Raw genomic sequence first — 19,069 nt, forward strand, 5'->3', positions numbered from 1 at the left:
ACCAAATGGTGAGCTGTGTTGAAAAGCTTAGCTGTGAAAGAAGAAATGTGTCAGTAGTTTGGATGAAAAACAAGATCAATAGAGGAGATTGGTTTGTTGTAGGATAAGAAATCAAGAGACTCAGGATACAAGAAAGGGAGTAAAGTTTGACGGGGGAGGCCGTGGAGAAGGGCGTAGAGAGTAATAGTGGAGGTGTTCGGATGCTAGCTTTGAAACCGGGACGCGCGCAGCTGTGGACTGGCAGCAAGGAATCCGTGTCTGTTTCATCGCTCGCTTCGTTTTCTTCGTGACGCTATAAATCTCTTAACTCCTCACAGTGGTTAGCGTAGTGATTCACCAGCTATTCAGATATTTGTGGCAAACACATTCCGAAAAATTATTTATATGAAACCTCCACTTCTTACATTAGCTTGTTACTGTCGATCCATCTCAAGAACACCACCATCTTTGTTTCATATAAGAATAGAACCCCCATCCGCCCTCTTATCACGTGCTGTTTGGTGGAGACCTGCTTCGGCTGCGTGTTCATCGTCAGCACTGGGTGGGTTCCTACCTGAGGCTGTGAGTCACTGCTCTCTACCCATATTGCCATCCAGCGGAAGAGTGGTTATTACTAATTTTTCCACTGTGTTGATGGACTGAAACTCAAAGGTTGTTTAAAAGTTTGTAAAAAGAACAACACAAAGATATTTCTGTTAAATACCACATCAACTTTTGTGAAATGGCATAATCATTGCTTTCATTAAACTATATAGTTTAAAAATCAATAACAACATCTTGACAAGAATTAAACTGGAATATTGGTTTAAAAGCAATGACATCGATTGCAATTTCAAAATACCCATTATGAAGAGTATATATTCTGACTTGATTCATTTTCAGCTGGAAGTTTCCACCATTGTTGTGTAGTAACTATACTTAATTGGGCATTCAACCATTATGTAATTGCTGCTTTGAATTATATGAATACTCTCATGTATGAATTATTTACCTTGTAGTTTTCTATTATACCACTAGGGGTCATACATAACATTGTTAATCTTCAGTAGTTGGGGAAATACACAGCAGTTTCAGCCTCTCGGTACTGAATTTAATTATATTTTAATAGTTAAAAGACAAATGAAACGCAGTGTGAGATGTTAATGAAATATTTCTCACAAATTATTTTTCTTACGCTAGCACTTTCTTGCTCCAAAGAATTATATTGGATGTATCCAAACATCTCTTCGAATGTGCAGTGCATTCTGAAAATCATGGAAATTATATGTAAAAGAGAACTCCCTTCTGAATCAATTTTTAGCCCTGTGAAAGACAAGAATACAGATTCTGGAATGGTGAGTATATTCCATGCGTGCTAACTGCTAAGTTGTTTCAGTTGCGCCCAACTTTCTTCAAGCCTACGGGCTGTATAGCCCACCAGGCTCCTCTGTCCATGGGATTCCCCAGGCAAGAATCCTGGAGTGGGTTGCCGTGCCCTCCTTCAGGGGTCTTCCCAAGCCAGGGATCGAACCCAGGTTGCCTGCGTCTCCTGCGCTGGCAGGTGGGTTCTCTACTAGCACTATGTGGGAAGCCCACATATATCCCAGTGCATGGCAGATCAGGTCACATTACTGTGATTAAAAATCACTGCTGGGCAGTGCAGTAACACGGCTGAAGACGAACTTAGCTGGGGAGAGGAATGAGCAGTACAGATGCTGAAGCCGTGCAACCGAGGCACGTTTCCTGGACAGCAGCTAGGACCGCGGTGGAAGTCAGCATCCACCGCTGCTGCTTTAGATGGAGTGATGTCCTCCTACCTGCTTCCTTATAGAGTCCATCTCAGCTGATTAATTAAAAATCGCAACTTAATTTAGATTGACTTTTAAATGAACATTTTATGGTATTACATTTTTATTAAAGGGAGAGTGTGTAAAGTGCAGGCTATTAATGAAAGCAAGTGTAATACTTTTATGCTCCATAATTCACTGTGTAATAATATTTAATATGCTATGAAAACCAACTGAAAGTTTTTAAATGGTTCAAAATTGAGGAATTAAAACAATCCTTGGTATATGATAAAACTTTTACTTTCCAACTCAGAAATTAGTGATCAATATTAGGAAAAACTATCTGTCCCAATTATATATAATCCCTTGGTATGTAACGAGTTATGTATTATGCACACAGAACGCCAGTGTCCTTGTCCCTATAGACTGATGTTCTTCAAAAGACAAGCTTCAGTTTTCGTGACTTGCAATGCCTCTGTTTCCCTTTCTCACATATATTCCAAAAGAAAGCAGTGAACACTTCAGACCTTGATTCTTTAATTATTTTATTTTATTTTTTGCTATATATACCTACTATTTTATAATTTATAAATAGAAATTCTGTTTCTCTAATTCCTAGAAAGGAGAAAAATACATTTAACATAATGCTAGTTGGAACAACAAAGGAAATTTAAAAAATTTTTTAATCACATTATTATTATTTTTACTTTACAATATTGTATTGGTTTTGCCATACATCAACATGAACCCACCACGGGTGTACATATGTTCCCCATTCTGAACCCCCCTCCCACCTCCCTCCCCATACCATCCCTCTGGGTTGTTCCTGTGCACTAGCCCCAAGCATCCTGTATCCTGCATAGAACCTGGACTGGCGATTCGTTTCTTATATTATACATGTTTCAATGCCATTCTCCCAAATCATCCCACCCTCTCCCTTTCCCACAGAGTCCAAAAGACTGTTCTATACATCTGTGTCTCTTTTGCTGTCTAATATACAGTATTATCATTACCATCTTTCTAAATTCCATATATATGTGTTAGTATACTGTATTGGTGTTTTTCTTTCTGACTTACTTCACTCTGTATAATAGGCTCCAGTTTCATCCACCACATTAGAGCTGATTCAAATGTATTTTTAATGGCTGAGTAATACTCCATTGTGTATATGTACCACAGTTTTCTTATCCATTCATCTGCTGATGGACATCTAGGTTGCTTCAGTGTCCTGCCTATTATAAACAGTGCTGCGATGAACATTGGGGTACACGTGTCTCTTTCAATTCTGGTTTCCTCAGTGTGTATGCCCAGGAGTGGGATTGCTGGGTCATAGGGCAGTTCTATTTCCAGTTGTTTAAGGAATCTCCAGACTGTTCTCCATACTGGCTGTACTAGTTTGCATTTCCACCAACAGTGTAAGAGGGTTCCCTTTTCTCCACACCCTCTCCAGCATTTATTGCTTGTAGACTTTTGGATTGCAGCCCTTCTGACTGGCGTGAGATGGTACCTCATTGGTTTTGATTTGCATTTCTCTGATAATGAGTGATGTTGAGCATCTTTTCATGTGTTTGTTAGCCATCCGTATGTCTTCTTTGGAGAAATGTCTATTTAGTTCTTTGGCCCATTTTTTGATTGGGTCATTTATTTTTCTGGAATTGAGCTGCAGGAGTTGTTTGTATATTTTTGAGATTAATTCTTTGTCAGTTGCTTCATTTGCTATTATTTTCTCCCATTCTGAAGGCTGTCTTTTCACCTTGCTTATAGTTTCCTTTGTTGGGCAGAAGCTTTTAAGTTTAATTAGGTCCCATTTGTTTATTTTTGCTTTTATTTCCAGTATTCTGGGAGGTGGGTCATAGAGGATCCTGCTGTGATTTATGTCGGAGAGTGTTTTGCCTATGCTCTTCTAGGAGTTTTATAGTTTCTGGTCTTACATTTAGATCTTTAATCCATTTTGACTTTATTTTTGTGTATGGTGTTAGAAAGTGATCTAGTTTCATTCTTTTACAAGTGGTTGAACAGTTTTCCCAGCACCACTTGTTAAGAAATTGTCTTTTCTCCATTGTATATTCTTGCCTCCTTTGTTGAAGATAAGGTGTCCATATGTGTGTGGATTTATCTCTGGACTTTCTATTTTGTTCCGTTGATCTATATTTCTGTCTTTGTGCCAGTACCATACTGTCTTGATGACTGTGCCTTTGTGGTAGAGCCTGAAGTCAGGCAGGTTGATTCCTCCAGTTCCATTCTTCTTTCTCAAGATTGCTTTGGCTATTCGAGGTTTTTTTGTATTTCCATACAAATTGTGAAATTATTTGTTCTCGCTCTGTGAAAAATACCATTGGTAGCTTGATATGAATTGCATTGAATCTGTAGATTGCTTTGGGTAGTATACTCATTTTCACTATATTGATTCTTCTGATCCATGACCATGGTATATTTCTTCATCTATTAGTGTCCTCTTTGATTTCTTTCACCAGTGTTTTATAGTTTTCTATATATGGGTCTTTAGTTTCTTTAGGTAGATATATTCCTAAGTATTTTATTCTTTTTGTTGCAGTGGTGAATGGAATTGTTTCCTTAATTTCTCTTTCTATTTTCTCATTATTAGTGTATATGAATGCAAGAGATTTCTGTGTGTTGATTTTATATCCTGTAACTTTACTATATTCATTGATTAGCTCTAGTAATTTTCTGGTGGAGTCTTTAGGGTTTTCCATGTAGAGGATCATGTCATCTGCAAACAGTGGGAGTTCTACTTCTTCTTTTCCAATCTGGATTCCCTTTATTTCTTTTTCTGCTCTGATTGCTATGGCCAAAACTTCCAGAACTATGCTGAATAGTAGCGGTGAAAGTGGGCACCCTTGTCTTGTTCCTGACTTTAGGGGAAATGCTTTCAGTTTTTCACCATTGAGGATAATGTTTGCTGTGGGTTTGTCATATATAACTTTTATTATGTTGAGGTATGTTCCTTCTATTCCTGCTTTCTGGAGAGTTTTTATTTTTATTTTTTTTATCATAGATAGATGTTGAATTTTGTCAAAGGCTTTCTCTGCATCTATTGAGATAATCATATGGCTTTTATTTTTCAGTTTGTTAATGTGGTGTATTACATTGATTGATTTGTGGATGGTGAAGAATCCTTGCATCCCTGGGATAAAGCCCACTTGGTCATGGTGTATGATCTTTTTAATGTGTTGTTGGATTCTGATTGCTAGAATTTTGTTAAGGATTTTTGCATCTATGTTCATCAGTGATATTGGCCTGTAATTTTCCTTTTTTTTTGTGGCATCTTTGTCAGGTTTTGGTATTAGGGTGATGTTGGCCTCATAGAATGAGTTTGGAAGTTTACCTTCCTCTGCAATTTTCTGGAAGAGTTTGAGTAGGATAGGTGTTAGCTCTTCTCGAAATTTTTGGTAGAATTCAGCTGTGAAGCCGTCTGGACCTGGGCTTTTGTTTGCTGGAAGATTTCTGATTACAGTTTCAATTTCTGTGCTTGTGATGGGTCTGTTAAGATTTTCTAATTCTTCCTGGTTCAGTTTTGGAAAGTTGTACTTTTCTAAGAATTTGTCCATTTCTTCCACGTTGTCCATTTTATTGGCATATAATTGCTGATAGTAGTCTCTTAATGATCCTTTGTATTTCTGTGTTGTCTGTTGTGATCTCTCCATTTTCATTTCTAATTTTACTGATTTGATTTTTCTCCCTTTGCTTCTTCATGAGTCTGGCTAATGGTTTCTCAATTTTATTTATCCTTTCAAAGAACCAGCTTTTGGCTTTGTTGATTTTTGCTATGGTCTCTTTTGTTTCTTTTGCATTTATTTCTACCCTAATTTTTAAGATTTCCTTCCTTCTACAAACCCTGGGGTTCTTCATTTCTTCCTTTTCTAGTTGCTTTAGGTGTAGAATTGGGTTATTTATTTGACTTTTTTCTTGTTTCTTGAGGTATGCCTGTATTGCTATGAACTTTCCCCTTAAGTGTCCCACAGGTTTTGGGTTGTTGTGTTTCCATTTTCATTCATTTCTAAGCATATTTTGATTTCTTTTTGATTTCTTCTGTGATTTGTTGGTTATTCAGCAGCATGTTGTTCACCCTCCATATGTTGGAATTTTTAGTAGTTTTTCCTCCTGTAATTGAGATCTAATCTTACTGCATTGTGGTCAGAAAAGATGCTTGGGATGATTTCAACTTTTTTGAATTTACCAAGGCTAGATTTATGGCCCAGGATGTGATCTGTCCTGGAGAAGGTTCCTTGTGTGCTTGAGAAAAAGGTGAAATTCATTGTTTTGGGGTGAAATGTCCTATAGATATCAATTAGGTCTAACTGGTCTAATGTATCATTTAAAGTTTGCGTTTCTTTATTAATTTTCTGTTTAGTTGATCTGTCCATAGGTGTGAGTGGGGTATTAAGGTCTTATTAAGGCCCACTATTATTGTGTTATTGTTAATTTCCCCTTTCATACTTGTTAGCATTTGTCTTACATATTGCGGTGCTCCTATGTTGGGTGCATATATATTTATAATTGTTATATCTTCTTCTTGGATTGATCCTTTGATCATTATGTATTGGCCTTCTTTGTCTCTTTTCACAGCCTTTGTTTTAAAGTCTATTTTATCTGATATGAGTATTGCTACTCCTGCTTTCTTTTGGTCTCTATTTGCATGGATTATCTTTTTCCAGCCCTTCACTTTCAGTCTGTATGTGTCCCCTGTTTTGAGGTGGGTCTCTTGTAGACAACATATATAGGGGTCTTGTTTTTGTATCCATTCAGCCAGTCTTTGTCTTTTGGTTGGGGCATTCAACCCATTTACGTTTAAGGTAATTATTGATAAGTATGATCCCGTTGCCATTTATTTTATTGTTTTGGGTTCAAGTTTATACACCCTTTTTGTGTTTCCTGTCTAGAGAATATCCTTTAGCAATTGGAGAGCTGGTTTGGTGGTGCTGAATTCTCTCAGCTTTTGCTTGTCTGTAAAGCTTTTGATTTCTCCTTCATATTTGAATGAGATCCTTGCTGGGTACAGTAATCTGGGCTGTAGGTTATTTTCTTTCATCACTTTAAGTATGTCTTGCCATTCCCTCCTGGCCTGAAGAGTTTCTATTGAAAGATCAGCTGTTATCCTTATGGGAATCCCCTTGTGTGTTATTTGTTGTTTTTCCCTTGCTGCTTTTAATGTTTGTTCTTTGTGTTTGATCTTTGTTAATTTGATTAATATATGTTTCGCCTTGGGTTTATCCTGTTTGGGACTCTCTGGGTTTCTTGGACTTGGGTGATTATTTCCTTCCCCATTTTAGGGAAGTTTTCAACTATTATCTCCTCAAGTATTTTCTCATGGCCTTTCTTTCTGTCTTCTTCTGGAATTCCTATGATTCGAAAGTTGGAGGGTTTCATATTGTCCTGGAGGTCTCTGAGATTGTCCTCATTTCTTTTCATTCATTTTTCTTTTTTCCTCTCTGATTCATTTATTTCTACCATTCTATCTTCTAGTTCACTAATCCTATCTTCTGCCTCCAATATTCTACTATTTGTTCCCTCCAGAGTGTTTTTGATCTCATTTATTGCATTATTCATTATATATTGACTCTTTTTTATTTCTTCTAGGTCCTTGTTAAACCTTTCTTGCATCCTCTCAGTCCTTGTCTCCAGGCTACTTATCTGTGATTCCATTTTTATTTCAAGATTTTGGATCATTTTCACTATCATTATTCGGAATTCTTTTTCAGGTAGATTCCCTATCTCTTCCTCTTTTGTTTGGTTGGTGGGCATTTATCCTGTTCCTTTACCTGCTGGGTATTCCTCTGTCTCCTCATCTTGGTTATGTTGCTGCATTTGGGGTGGCCTTTCTGTATACTGGCAATTTGTGGAGTTCTCTTTATTGTGGAGTTTCCTTGCTGTGGGTGGGGTTCTATCGGTGGCTTGTCAAGGTTTCTTGGTTAGGGAAGCTTGTGTCGGTGTTCTGGTGGGTGGAGCTGGATTTCTTCTCTCTGTAGTGCAATGAAGTGTTCAGTAATGAGTTATGAGATGTCAGTGGGTTTGGAGTGACTTTGGGTAGCCTGTATATTGAAGCTCTGGGCTGTGTTCCTGTGTTGCTGGAGAATTTGCATGGTATGTCTTGCTCTGGAACTTGTTGGCCCTTGGGTGGTGCTTGGTTTCAGTGTAGATATGGAGGCGTTTGATGAGCTCCTGTCAATTAATGTTCCCTGGAGTCAGGAGTTCTCTGATGTTCTCAGGATTTGAACTTAAGCCTCCTGCTTCTGGTTTTCAGTCTTATTTTTACAGTAGTCTCAAGACTTCTCCTTCTATACAGCACCTGCTTTCGAAGACAATGGGCTGCTATTTGGGGTGCCTGATGTCCTCTGCTTGCATTCAGAAGTTGTTTTGTGGAATTTACTCAGCGTTTAAATGTTCTTTTGATGAATTTGTTGGGAAGAAAGTGGTCTCCCCATCCTATTCCTCTGCCATCTTAGGACCGCCTCCAAAAAAAACTTTTTAAAATAGTTTTGCTTGTGAGTTGCCTCATAGTTTCCCCATGCTTCCTTTGGTTCCTTTCTAAAACTACCTAAAATTTAAGTGTATAAGGAAGGACATTCAACCACATCTATCTGCGGTTTTTCTAGGAGTTAGTGTTTTCTCTTTGGCTCATAACTTGGTAGAGGAACATTTATATAAACAACGACATACACTAAGCCCCTTGAACCACTTGGTTATTCTCACTAATGAACATAGTTTGCTTCATGCATAAAAGGAGCTTGTTTTACATTTAAAATATATTTTAATAATTTAAATATATAACCTAAGATATTGAGCAACAGGGAAAGTGCAGGCTATGAAAAGGAACGACCTACTCGCCAATTGACTGTGTGCCCAGAGCAGGTCCACTCAGTTCACATCAGTCGCTCAGTCACGTCCGACTCTTTGCAACCCCATGAACCGCAGCACGCCAGGCCTCCCTGTCCATCACCAACTCCCAGAATTTATTCAAACTCATGTCCATTGAGTTGTTGATGCCATCCAACCGTCTCATCCTCTGTTGTCCCCTTCTCCTCCTGCCCTCAATCTTTCCCAGCATCAGGCTCTTTTCAGATGCGTCAGCACTTTGAATCAGGTAGCCAAAGTATTGGAGTTTCAGCTTTAGCATCAGTACTTCCAATGAACACCCAGGACTGATCTCCTTTAGGATGGACTGGTTGGATCTCCTTGCAGTCCAAGGGACTCTCAAGAGTCTTCTCCAACACCACAGTTCAAACGCATCAATTCTTCGGTGCTCAGCTTTCTTTATAGTCAAGCTCTCACATCCCTACATGACCACGGGAAAAACCATAGCCTTGACTAGACGAACTTTGTTAACAAAGTAATGCCTCTGCTTTTTAATACGGTGTCTAGGTTGGTCATAACTTTCCTTCCAAGAGGTAGTTCAGTTCAGTTCAGTCACCCAGTCATGTCCGACTCTTTGCGACCCCATGAATTGCAGCATGCCAGGCCTCCCTGTCCATCACCAACTCCCGTAGTTCACTCAGACTCACCATCGAGTCGGTGATGCCATCCAGCCATCTCATCCTCGGTCGTCCTCTTCTCCTCCTGCGCCCAATCCCTCCCAGCATCAGAGTCTTTTCCAATGAGTCAATTCTTCGCATGAGGTGGCCAAAGTACTGGAGTTTCAGCTTTAGCATCATTCCTTCCAAAGAAATCCCAGGCTTGATCTCCTTCAGAATGGACTGGTTGGATCTCCTTGCAGTCCAAGGGACTCTCAAGAGTCTTCTCCAACACCACAGTTCAAATGCATCAATTCTTCGGCACTCAGCCTTCCTCACAGTCCAACTCTCACATCCATACATGACCACAGGAAAAACCACAGCCTAGACTAGAAGGACCTTAGTCGGAAAGTAATGTCTCTGCTTTTGAATATACTATCTAGGTTGGTCATCACTTTTCTTCCAAGGAGTAAGCGTCTTTTAATTTCATGGCTGCAATCACCATCTGCAATGATTTTGGAGCCCAAAAAAATAAAGTCTGACACTGTTTCCACTGTTTCCCCATCTATTTCCCATGAAGTGATGGGACCAGATGCCATGATCTTCGTTTTCTGAATGTTGAGCTTTAAGCCAACTTTTTCACTCTCCTCTTTCACTTTCATCAAGAGGCTTTTGAGTTCCTCTTCACTTTGTGCCATAAGGGTGGTGTCATCTGCATATCTGAGGTGATTGATATTTCTCCTGGCAATCTTGATTCCAGCTTGTGTTTCTTCCAGTCCAGTGTTTCTCATGATGTACTCTGCATATAAGTTAAATAAGCAGGGTGACAATATACAGCCTTGACTTATTCCTTTTCCTATTTGGAACCAGTCTGTTGTTCCATGTCCAATTCTAACTGTTGCTTCCTGACCTGCATACAGATTTCTCAAGAGGCAGGTTAGGTGGTCTGGTATTCCCATCTCTTTCAGAATTTTCCACAGTTTATTGTGATCCAAACAGTCAGAGGCTTTGGCATAGTCAATAAAGCAGAAAGAGATGTTTTTCTGGAACTCTCTTGCTTTTTCCATGATCCAGCAGATGTTGGCAACTTGATCTCTGGTTCCTCTGCCTTTTCTAAAACCAGCTTGAACATCAGGGAGTTCACGGTTCACGTACTGCTGAAGCCTGGCTTGGAGAATTTTGAGCATTACTTTACTAGCATGTGAGATGAGTGCAATTATGTGGTAGTTTGAGCATTCTTTGGCATTGCCTTTCTTTGGAATTGGAATGAAAACTGACCTTTTCCAGTCCTGTGGCCACTGCTGAGTTTTCTAAATTTGCTGGCACATTGAGTACAGCACTTTCACAGCATCATGTTTCAGGATTTGAAATAGCTCAACTGGAATTCCATCACCTACACAAGCTTTCTTCGTAGTGATGCTTTCTAAGGCCCACTTGACTTCACATTCCAAGATGTCTGGCTCTAGATGAGTGATCACATCATCAGATTATCTGGGTCGTGAAGATCTTTTTTGTACAGTTCTTCCATGTATTCTTGCCACCTCTTCTTAATATCTTCTGCTTCTGTTAGGTCCATACCATTTCTGTCCTTTATGAAGCCCAGCTTTGCATGGAATGTTCCCTTGGTATCTCTAATTTTCTTGAAGAGATCTCTAGTCTTTCCCATTCTGTTGTTTTCCTCTATATTTGCACTGATCACTGAAGATGGCTTTTTTATTTCTCCTTGCTATTCTTTGGAACTCTGCATTCAGATGCTTATATCTTTCCTTTTCTCCTTTGCTTTTTACCTCTCTTCTTTTCACAGTAAGCGTCTTTTAATTTAATGGCTGCAGTCACCATCTGCAGTGATTTTGGAGCCCCCCAGGATAAAATCAGCCACAGTTTCCACTGTTTTCCCCTCTATTTGCCATGAGGTGATGGAACGAGATGCCATGACCTTCATTTTCTGGATGTTGAGCTTTAAGCCAACTTTTTCACTCTCCTCTTTCACTTTCATCAAGATGCTCTTTAGTTCTTCACGTTCTGCCATAAGGGTGGTGTCAACTGCATATCTGAGGTTATTGATATTTCTCCCAGCAATCTTGATTCCAGCTTGTGCTTCTTCCAGCGTTTCTCATGATGTACTCTGCATATAAGTTAAATAAGCAAGGTGACAATATACAGCCTAGACGTACTCCTTTTCCTATTTGGAACCAGTCTATTGCTCCATTAAACTCTCTAAATCCCCGTCTGCTTACCTTTGAAAAGGATACTAACTTCATCATCGTATTTGCCCTAACTAATCTACAGGGCTGTTGTGAAGACTGCAAAAAAGCATGTGCTCATAAATTAGTAATAGCCATGCAAATGTAAAGACTAGTTATTGAAAAATATACTTAGGAACTCAGTTAGGCAGTTAAATATAATAATTCTCATCCAAGGACATGATTATGCTGACAATAATTGTGCTCAATTATGTAGTGAATTGTGCTAAAGCTAATGTGGTGGTGATTTGAGTGTCCTTCCTTTAATCAAATAAGAGCCTGGAACCTTGACAGCCTGCACGATAGTCGTGAGGTGCACGACTTTCAGGGCTGATGCTGCTTTTCTCTAAATCAGGCTGTTTTTGCCAGTCTCGGCAGGTGCAGACAACAGGGGAATGGAGATGTACTGTTTTCAGACGGTTCAGCTCCAGCTTTAGATGAACTCAAAGGGGCAAGAGTGTCAGCACATGAAAAGAATGTTGTCTGCTTAAGATGGGACAAGTCTCTAAACCTCTCCACTCTTCCACTTTTTAGAACAGAGGGCATAGTTTCAGTCTTTTTAAATACTATTTCAGCTCCATGTGTGAGATTCTATGGAGAGATTATAACAGATTTTAGCCTATCAGACTTATTACCCTCCTTTTCCTGCTCCCATTTCCTTCTAATGTAAAGAATATAAAAGGTCATGTAGCCACAGCGCTGCTGAGAGTTGCTGGTTCGGCAGGTTCGGTGGTTGATGGCATGCTTTAACGTTGTTGCCCCGTGTCCACCCGATTTCTCTAGTGTAAGTTTAACCCAGTGTCCCCACTTCAGTTGAGTATTTTACCCGTTCAGTACCCATCTGTCTCAACTTCTGGGGAGCAAAAGAGGGGGAGAAGGGAGAAAACTGGGAATATAAAAGATAACATCTGTATTCATCCTGTCTCTCTTCTTTATTATTCATATGCTATAGCAGAGGATTTGTGGAGTTATTTCTACAGCTCTTATCATCCAGTAATGCTACAGGGCCCATGATAACATATTTTGGCCACTGTAAAATACTTTATTTTTAATATATTTATAAACATTGGAGTAGAAACAATTTGTTTTTGAAGAGCTATTATAAAATCACTTAAAAAAGGAATTCTGTGGGATATAAGCATTAGGATAAACACAATATGGGTGTTGGTTCTTTATAAAAATAGGAAATTTCCTTTCCCCTACTGCTGGAACCTGTTTCTCCTTTTAATGTTCTTTCAAGCTGATCCAGACACAGGGTTTCCATTGACTTTGACAAATGGTACACTTTAATTGGCTCTGTGGATTGCAGAGCCAGAACCCTGGATTGAGTTTTCCACTCTGTCCTTTGCTCACCAGCAAAGCTGAATTTGTTAAGCACAGTTGTCACATGATAATAATAACATGGTTCTTTGGAAAAGGTAGATTCACATTCAACTAAAATGCAGTAGACCATTTATTAACTAGGTGCATCCACCCTAAAGCACAAATAGTTTTCTGAATACAAGATTTACATTCAAATGTATTAGCAATCTCTTCCTTCAGGGCTCTGAGTACTCAGAAGCCAAAAGTATCTAAATTTGGAACCTTCTGTGTTGTACTGTAATTATAAATGGTTTCTAGGAATTGTGTTAGACGGAAACACAGGTTCTTTAAAATTAGGAGCATTACCCTGTGATTCACGTCCTGTTATTCAGGTGACACATTTGTATTGAGAGGTTCTTTCATGGCAATGACAACCGTCTCCCAAATGCATGAAAAAGCAATGATGAAACTCCAAATGCTGTCTTTGAGCAGTCACAATAGAGCTCGTGTTTCAGAGTTCATTTTTGTTATCAAAGTCTGATTAGACACTCAGAGCTTCTCAGATTGGCACAAAATTCAAGCCGATGTGGTTGTCTGAACTCTCAGCCAACAGCATGCTGGTGGCACTTTGGCAGGTGGGCTTCATCTCTGTGCTGAGTTGGGTCTGCGTTGTGGCATGTGAGGCCTTTCCCTGCAGGACGCAGACTCTGGCTGTGTCAGGGGCTCTGGAATGAACAGGCTTCAGGAGTGAGTGCACAGGGGCCTCTAGCTGGGGGTGCGGACTCAGTATTTGCAGCACGCGACTTAATTGCATGTGGGATCTTAGTTCCCCGACCAGGGATCGAACCTGCCTTCCCTGCATTGCTGGGTGGATTCTTAACCCCCAGGGAAGTCCTAACCGTAAGGTTCTGGAGGGCAGGGGTGGAGATCTATGCAGGCTCCTAAGGGAAGCCTCATATATAAGCTTCCCTACTTATTAAAGCTGCCACCTGCCCACCTGCAGAGGCCGGCCTCCCTCTCAACTATCTCCCAACCCTTATCCTTGGGTATGGGGGCTAGTTTGCAAACCAGCGCAGCCCAAAGCTGGGCAGCAGGCAGGGGGAAATGAACCACCCGCGGCTCTCAGAGCACTGCTTCCTCTTCGTCTACTGCGTTGTCGATATCCATTATGACGGTGTTAAATCACATCATCATCATCATCATATTAATTCATTCTAGTTTTTCAAATACACTTTTTCTTTTGCAAAAAGTAAAAAGCAGGGAAGAAAAGTTAGCAAGATTTCCATGTAAATGCTTGAATTATAGAAGGATCTAACACATAAGGATAAGAGATAAGCCTCACTTACCTGGAAAATCCCCAGGTATGGCAGGTTGAGGGAGGTCCTGAGGAAACAGGAGTTCCCTTTAGATTTGATGCTGCCAGATGTAGGGGCAGTTCTGGTTGGGTGTTTTGTAGGGGGCACAGTGACTTTCTGTGTGTGCTTAGAGAAAAAATCAAGTGGCTTTGTTTATCCATCAGAGTAGTGTAGTCTGAGGTTGGTGCTCTGTGAGTCTATGTCCAGCAGACTAAAACGACCTGCCTCTGAGCAGCAGACCAGTTTGTAGTCATGCTGATGTCAGCTCAGTTCCAGAAGTCAGAGGCTGCTTCTTTCGTTTTTGGTGATAAGTAAGAATGGTGTCCTATAAAATTGAAAGTCAAGCTGAAATCTTCTCCAGGATCTAAATCCTGATCATTTCTTTACCAAAAGCTTTTGCACGTTTCCTCTGGTGATGGTACATAAGTTTGTTGAAGAAAATTTTTGACTAGTCTCTGTAGCCACACAATGTACATGATTTGAAAAAAAAAAAGTATTGATTGTTTTTGTTCATCAAACCATTCACAAGTTTCAAAACGTATGTGCCTACACACTCATTCAGAGTGTTTGCCATGTGAGGGTTGTCAGGCGTCCAGGCTGAGACTTCTAGAGCCATTTGGGAAAGGAATTTCAGTTATGTGGGCTCCACGTTTTGGGGGAGACTCTACCACAAAGCAGAACACTGAGTTATTTGGATGAAATACGTATATTAACTGAAGTCCACGCATCTTAGTCTGATGTCTCACGTTATCTTAGAACTGGCTTTTTTGGGGGTATTCTAATACTCTAAACACCCCCTGGTCTCCATTTGCTCCTGTGGATGATGGTTCCCTGAGGTAGTAAAGCTCCTGCAGAGACTTTATCCTACTCCTGCCTGTATTGCCAGCACCCAAGTCCTAGACATAATGTAGATTAATGCACATCTGTGAGACTTGACTGAACAGTTGACTAGACTAGAACATCTTCGTTTAAAATTTATGTTTGAACTTCTGGCCTTCTGTCTTATGAGTGCGCAATATGAAAACTTTAAAGTTGTAGTCTTGATGTTATTTCAAATAGTAAATGAGAATTATAAAACTGTTTGGAATCTCTTTAAGTGTTTCTTTTTGATGCATAAAAGAATAAAATACCAGCTAAATTAGCAATTTGAGTACATATCACACAATGTGTATTTGAATCTTTACTGTTGACAAAAATTCAATAGGAGTGCTATGTCTAAAAACTGTTTCTTTTCATATGTGAAACGAATTGCCAATCCAGGTTCGATGCATGATATAGGGTGCTCGAGGCTGCTGTACTGGGACGACCCAGAGGGATGGGATGGGGAGGGAGGTGGGAGGGGTTTCAGGATGGGGAACACGTGTACACCCGTGGTGACTCCATGTCAATGTGTGGCAAAACCAATACAATATTGTAAAGTAATTAGCCTCCAATTAAAATAAATAAATTTATATTAAAAAATAAAAATAAACGGGGACACACACACACACACACACACACACACACAGATCTGTTTCTTTGTACCAATTACTTTAGTAGATCAATTAAATCTTTGAAACTGTTAGGAAGCATTTTAAGAAAAAAACAAATAGCTCATTTGTGTTCTGATTTTGTAGGCTTTTAAAATAGTTTCTTAGCAGACATTGACCATGTCCAGTTAGGCAATACTTTGTCCTTAGAGTGAAAATACACATTTAAAAAATTTATTTATTTGTTTATTTGGCTGAGTCTGGTCTTAGTTGTGGCCCTTGGGATCTTCCTTCTGTTGGGGCACACAGACTCTCCAATTGTGGCACACATTTATATATATATATATAAATTTTAATTGAAGGATAATTGCTTTACAGAATTTTGTTTTTCTGTCATACATCAATAAGAATCAGCCATAGGTACACCCATGTCCCCTCCCTCCCAGACCTCTCTCCCATCCCTCCCATCCCACCCTTCAGCCTGTCACAGAGTGCTTATTTAACTTATATGAAGAGTACATCATGTGAAATGTGGAGCTGGATGAGGCACAAGCTGGAATCAAGATTGCCAGGAGGAATATCAATAACCTCAGATAAGCAGATGACACCACCCTTATGGCAGAAAGCACCCTTATGGCATGAGGCAGAAAGAGCCTCATGATGAAAGTGAAAGAGGAGAGTTAAAAAGCTGGCTTAAAACTCAACATTCAAAAAATTAAGATCATGGCATCCAGTACCATCACTTCATAGCAAATAGATGGAGCAACAATGGAGGCAGTGACAGACTTCATTTTCTTGGGCCCCAAAATCACTGCTGATGGTGGCTGCAGCCATGAAATTAAAAGACACCTGCTCCTTGGAAGAAAGGCTATGACCAACCTTGACAGCATATTAAAAAGCAGAGACATTACTTTGCTGACAGAGGTCTGTCTACTCAAAGCTACAGTTTTTCCAGTGGTCATATATGGATGTGAGAGTTGGATTGTAAAGAAAGCTGAGGGCCAAAGAATTGATGCTTTTGAACTGTGGTGTTGGAGAAGACTCTTTGAGAGTCCCTTGGACTGCAAGGAGATCCAGCCAGTCAATAAGGAGATCAGTCCTGGGTGTTCATTGGAAGGACTGATGATGAAGCTGAAACTCCAATACCTTGGCCACCTGATGCAAAGAGCTGACTCATTGAAAAAGACGCTGATGCTGGGAAAGATAGAAGGTGGGAGAAGGGGATGACAGAGGATGAGATGGTTGGATGGCATCACTGTCTCTGTGGACATGAGTTTCAACAAGCTCCGGGAGATGGTGATGGACAGGGAAGCCTGGCATGCTGCAGTCCACGGGGTCACAGTCGGATACAACTGAGCAACTGAACAACATTGTATGCAAGGGATCCATGTGAAAATAAACATATAAAGCTCAGATCAACTATATATGCTTTTAAAAATGTGTTCGAATAAATTGTTCCACTTGGTGTAACATGATGTAGAAAAAAACATTTAAAGTTTATTTCCATGTCTATTCAAGTCAAAGAACACTTTCTCAGATGTATTTTAATATTTCACTTCCAGGAACATTTGCAACTTAATCAGAAAGGATATGAAATTAGCCACCTGCTCTGGCACTGTGTTTCTGCCTGGACTTGTGTTCAGAAGAACAGTCCTCAGTTAAACAAGGTGCTTGAACATCTCATCTCTCGTAAAACACAGCTTCAAAAGAAATCCTGGTAAGTGGGATCCTATAAATCCAGAGTAACTCATGGAGAAACCTTTGTGTTTAAATGTTAAATAACCTTTGTACTTAAATGTTAATCACACCTTAGTTGACTATGAAAAAAATTTATAATCTCAGTTCCAAAGACAAGGGCAGTTTCTATATTTTGTATTAGTTCATTTCATCAATAAATTGTTCTCACCTTTTTTTGGCTAAAAGAGCATACTTGTATTGCCTTTTGTCTTTATTGAAGGAAATTTGTTATTGATAACTTCATTCCCACAATTTTAAGCATCTTTTACTTTTCAAGTTGTTTAACAACAATGAAGTACAGATTGTTATCCGTAGAGGAATGTGCTATGATTCTGTTTGTTTCCTTAAGCCTTATTTGTAAAGCATAACAGAAATGACTGTTAAGTCTTAGCTCCCTCCTTTACATATGGTAATTTGAAAAGGGAAAAAAGAGTCTTAAATTACCATGAAAGAGGGCATGAGTTCCACTGAGGAAAGAAGAATTTTAAAGGAGTATTTTGAGGAAATTGATCAGAGGATATCTCTTGCAGTATCTGAGGCTGATCAGAGAATTTGAATTATTTTTCCACTACTAATAATCAATAATATGTCATGCTATCACAAGTTGCAAATTTATACATTTTTCTTAAAATTAATTAGTTTTTACGTCTCTGGCAAACCAAATTTTGTCCATTTCTTATGGACAAAAACTATTTTCCCAGTTTCATTTGGATGTTTTTGGGGATTCTAGATCAAGTAAAGATTTCTGGAGAATAGCTTAGAGCATGTCTAATTTCCTTGAAATAGCCTATTTTAGAGTCTTGGGAGACTCTAACTTGATATAAAAATAAATTATATTTCAATATAAAAGTAAATATTGCATAACATTGTCAAGTTTATTTTCAAAATATTCTAATAATTTCCAACTAAACATGTTTAGATAAGTGCAGCGGCTGATTAAGAATCTAATTTTCAATGTATGGCAAAACCAATACAGTATTGTAGAGTAAAATAAAGTAAAAATAAAAATTTAATAAAAAAAAAGAAAATCAAGAAATTATTTCTTTTACCAATTTTCATTTTCACTCTATTATCAATATTTAATTTAATTTTTCAGTGATTTGTCTTTGCAAGTGAAAGTAGCTTGCTGCTGCTAAGTTGCTTCAGTCATGTCCGACTCTGTGCAACCCCATAGACGGCAGCCCACTAGGCTCCCCATCCCTGGGATTCTCCGGGCAAGAGCGCTGGAATAGGTTGCCATTTCCTTCTCCAATGCATGAAAGTGAAAAGTGAAAGTGAGGTCGCTCAGTCGTGCCCGAGTCTTCATGACCCCATGGACTGCAGCCTACCAGGCTCCTCCGTCCATGGGATTTTCCAGGCAAGAGTACTGGAGTGGGTTGCCATTGCCTTCTCTGGAAAGTAGCTTAGTTGTGTCCAACTCTTTGTGACCACATGGACTAAACGGTCCATGGAATTTTCTAGGCCAGAATACTGGAGTGGGTAGCCTTTCCCTTCTCCAGCGGATCTTCCCGACCCAGGGATTGAACCAGGGTCTCCTGCGTTCCAGTTGCAGTCTTTACCGACTGAGCTATCAGGGAAGCCCTCAGGGATGTCTCTTTAAGATTTTTAAAATAACTTAGTATTTTACAAATTTAGGGGTTTGGGAGGTTACACATGATTATTCTTACTTTCGGAGAGAGTACTTACTCCAGTACTCTCGCCTGGAAAATCCCATGGACGGGGGAGCCT

The 19,069-nt window shown here is 39.5% G+C and overlaps 1 protein-coding gene across 1 annotated transcript in view; it reads left to right on the plus strand.

Moving 5' to 3' along the window:
- The window catches only part of TMEM232 (transmembrane protein 232), a 258,845-nt gene that overhangs the window by 42,718 nt on the left and 197,058 nt on the right, over positions 1–19,069 (plus strand). The window contains exons 7-8 of the mRNA XM_013965812.2: positions 1,180–1,334; positions 17,167–17,321. Coding sequence (XP_013821266.2) covers positions 1,180–1,334; positions 17,167–17,321 — 310 coding nt within the window. The remainder of the gene's footprint in view (positions 1–1,179; positions 1,335–17,166; positions 17,322–19,069) is intronic.

Source organism: Capra hircus, chromosome 7 (assembly GCF_001704415.2).
Source record: "Capra hircus breed San Clemente chromosome 7, ASM170441v1, whole genome shotgun sequence".
Lineage (NCBI taxonomy): Eukaryota > Metazoa > Chordata > Mammalia > Artiodactyla > Bovidae > Capra > Capra hircus.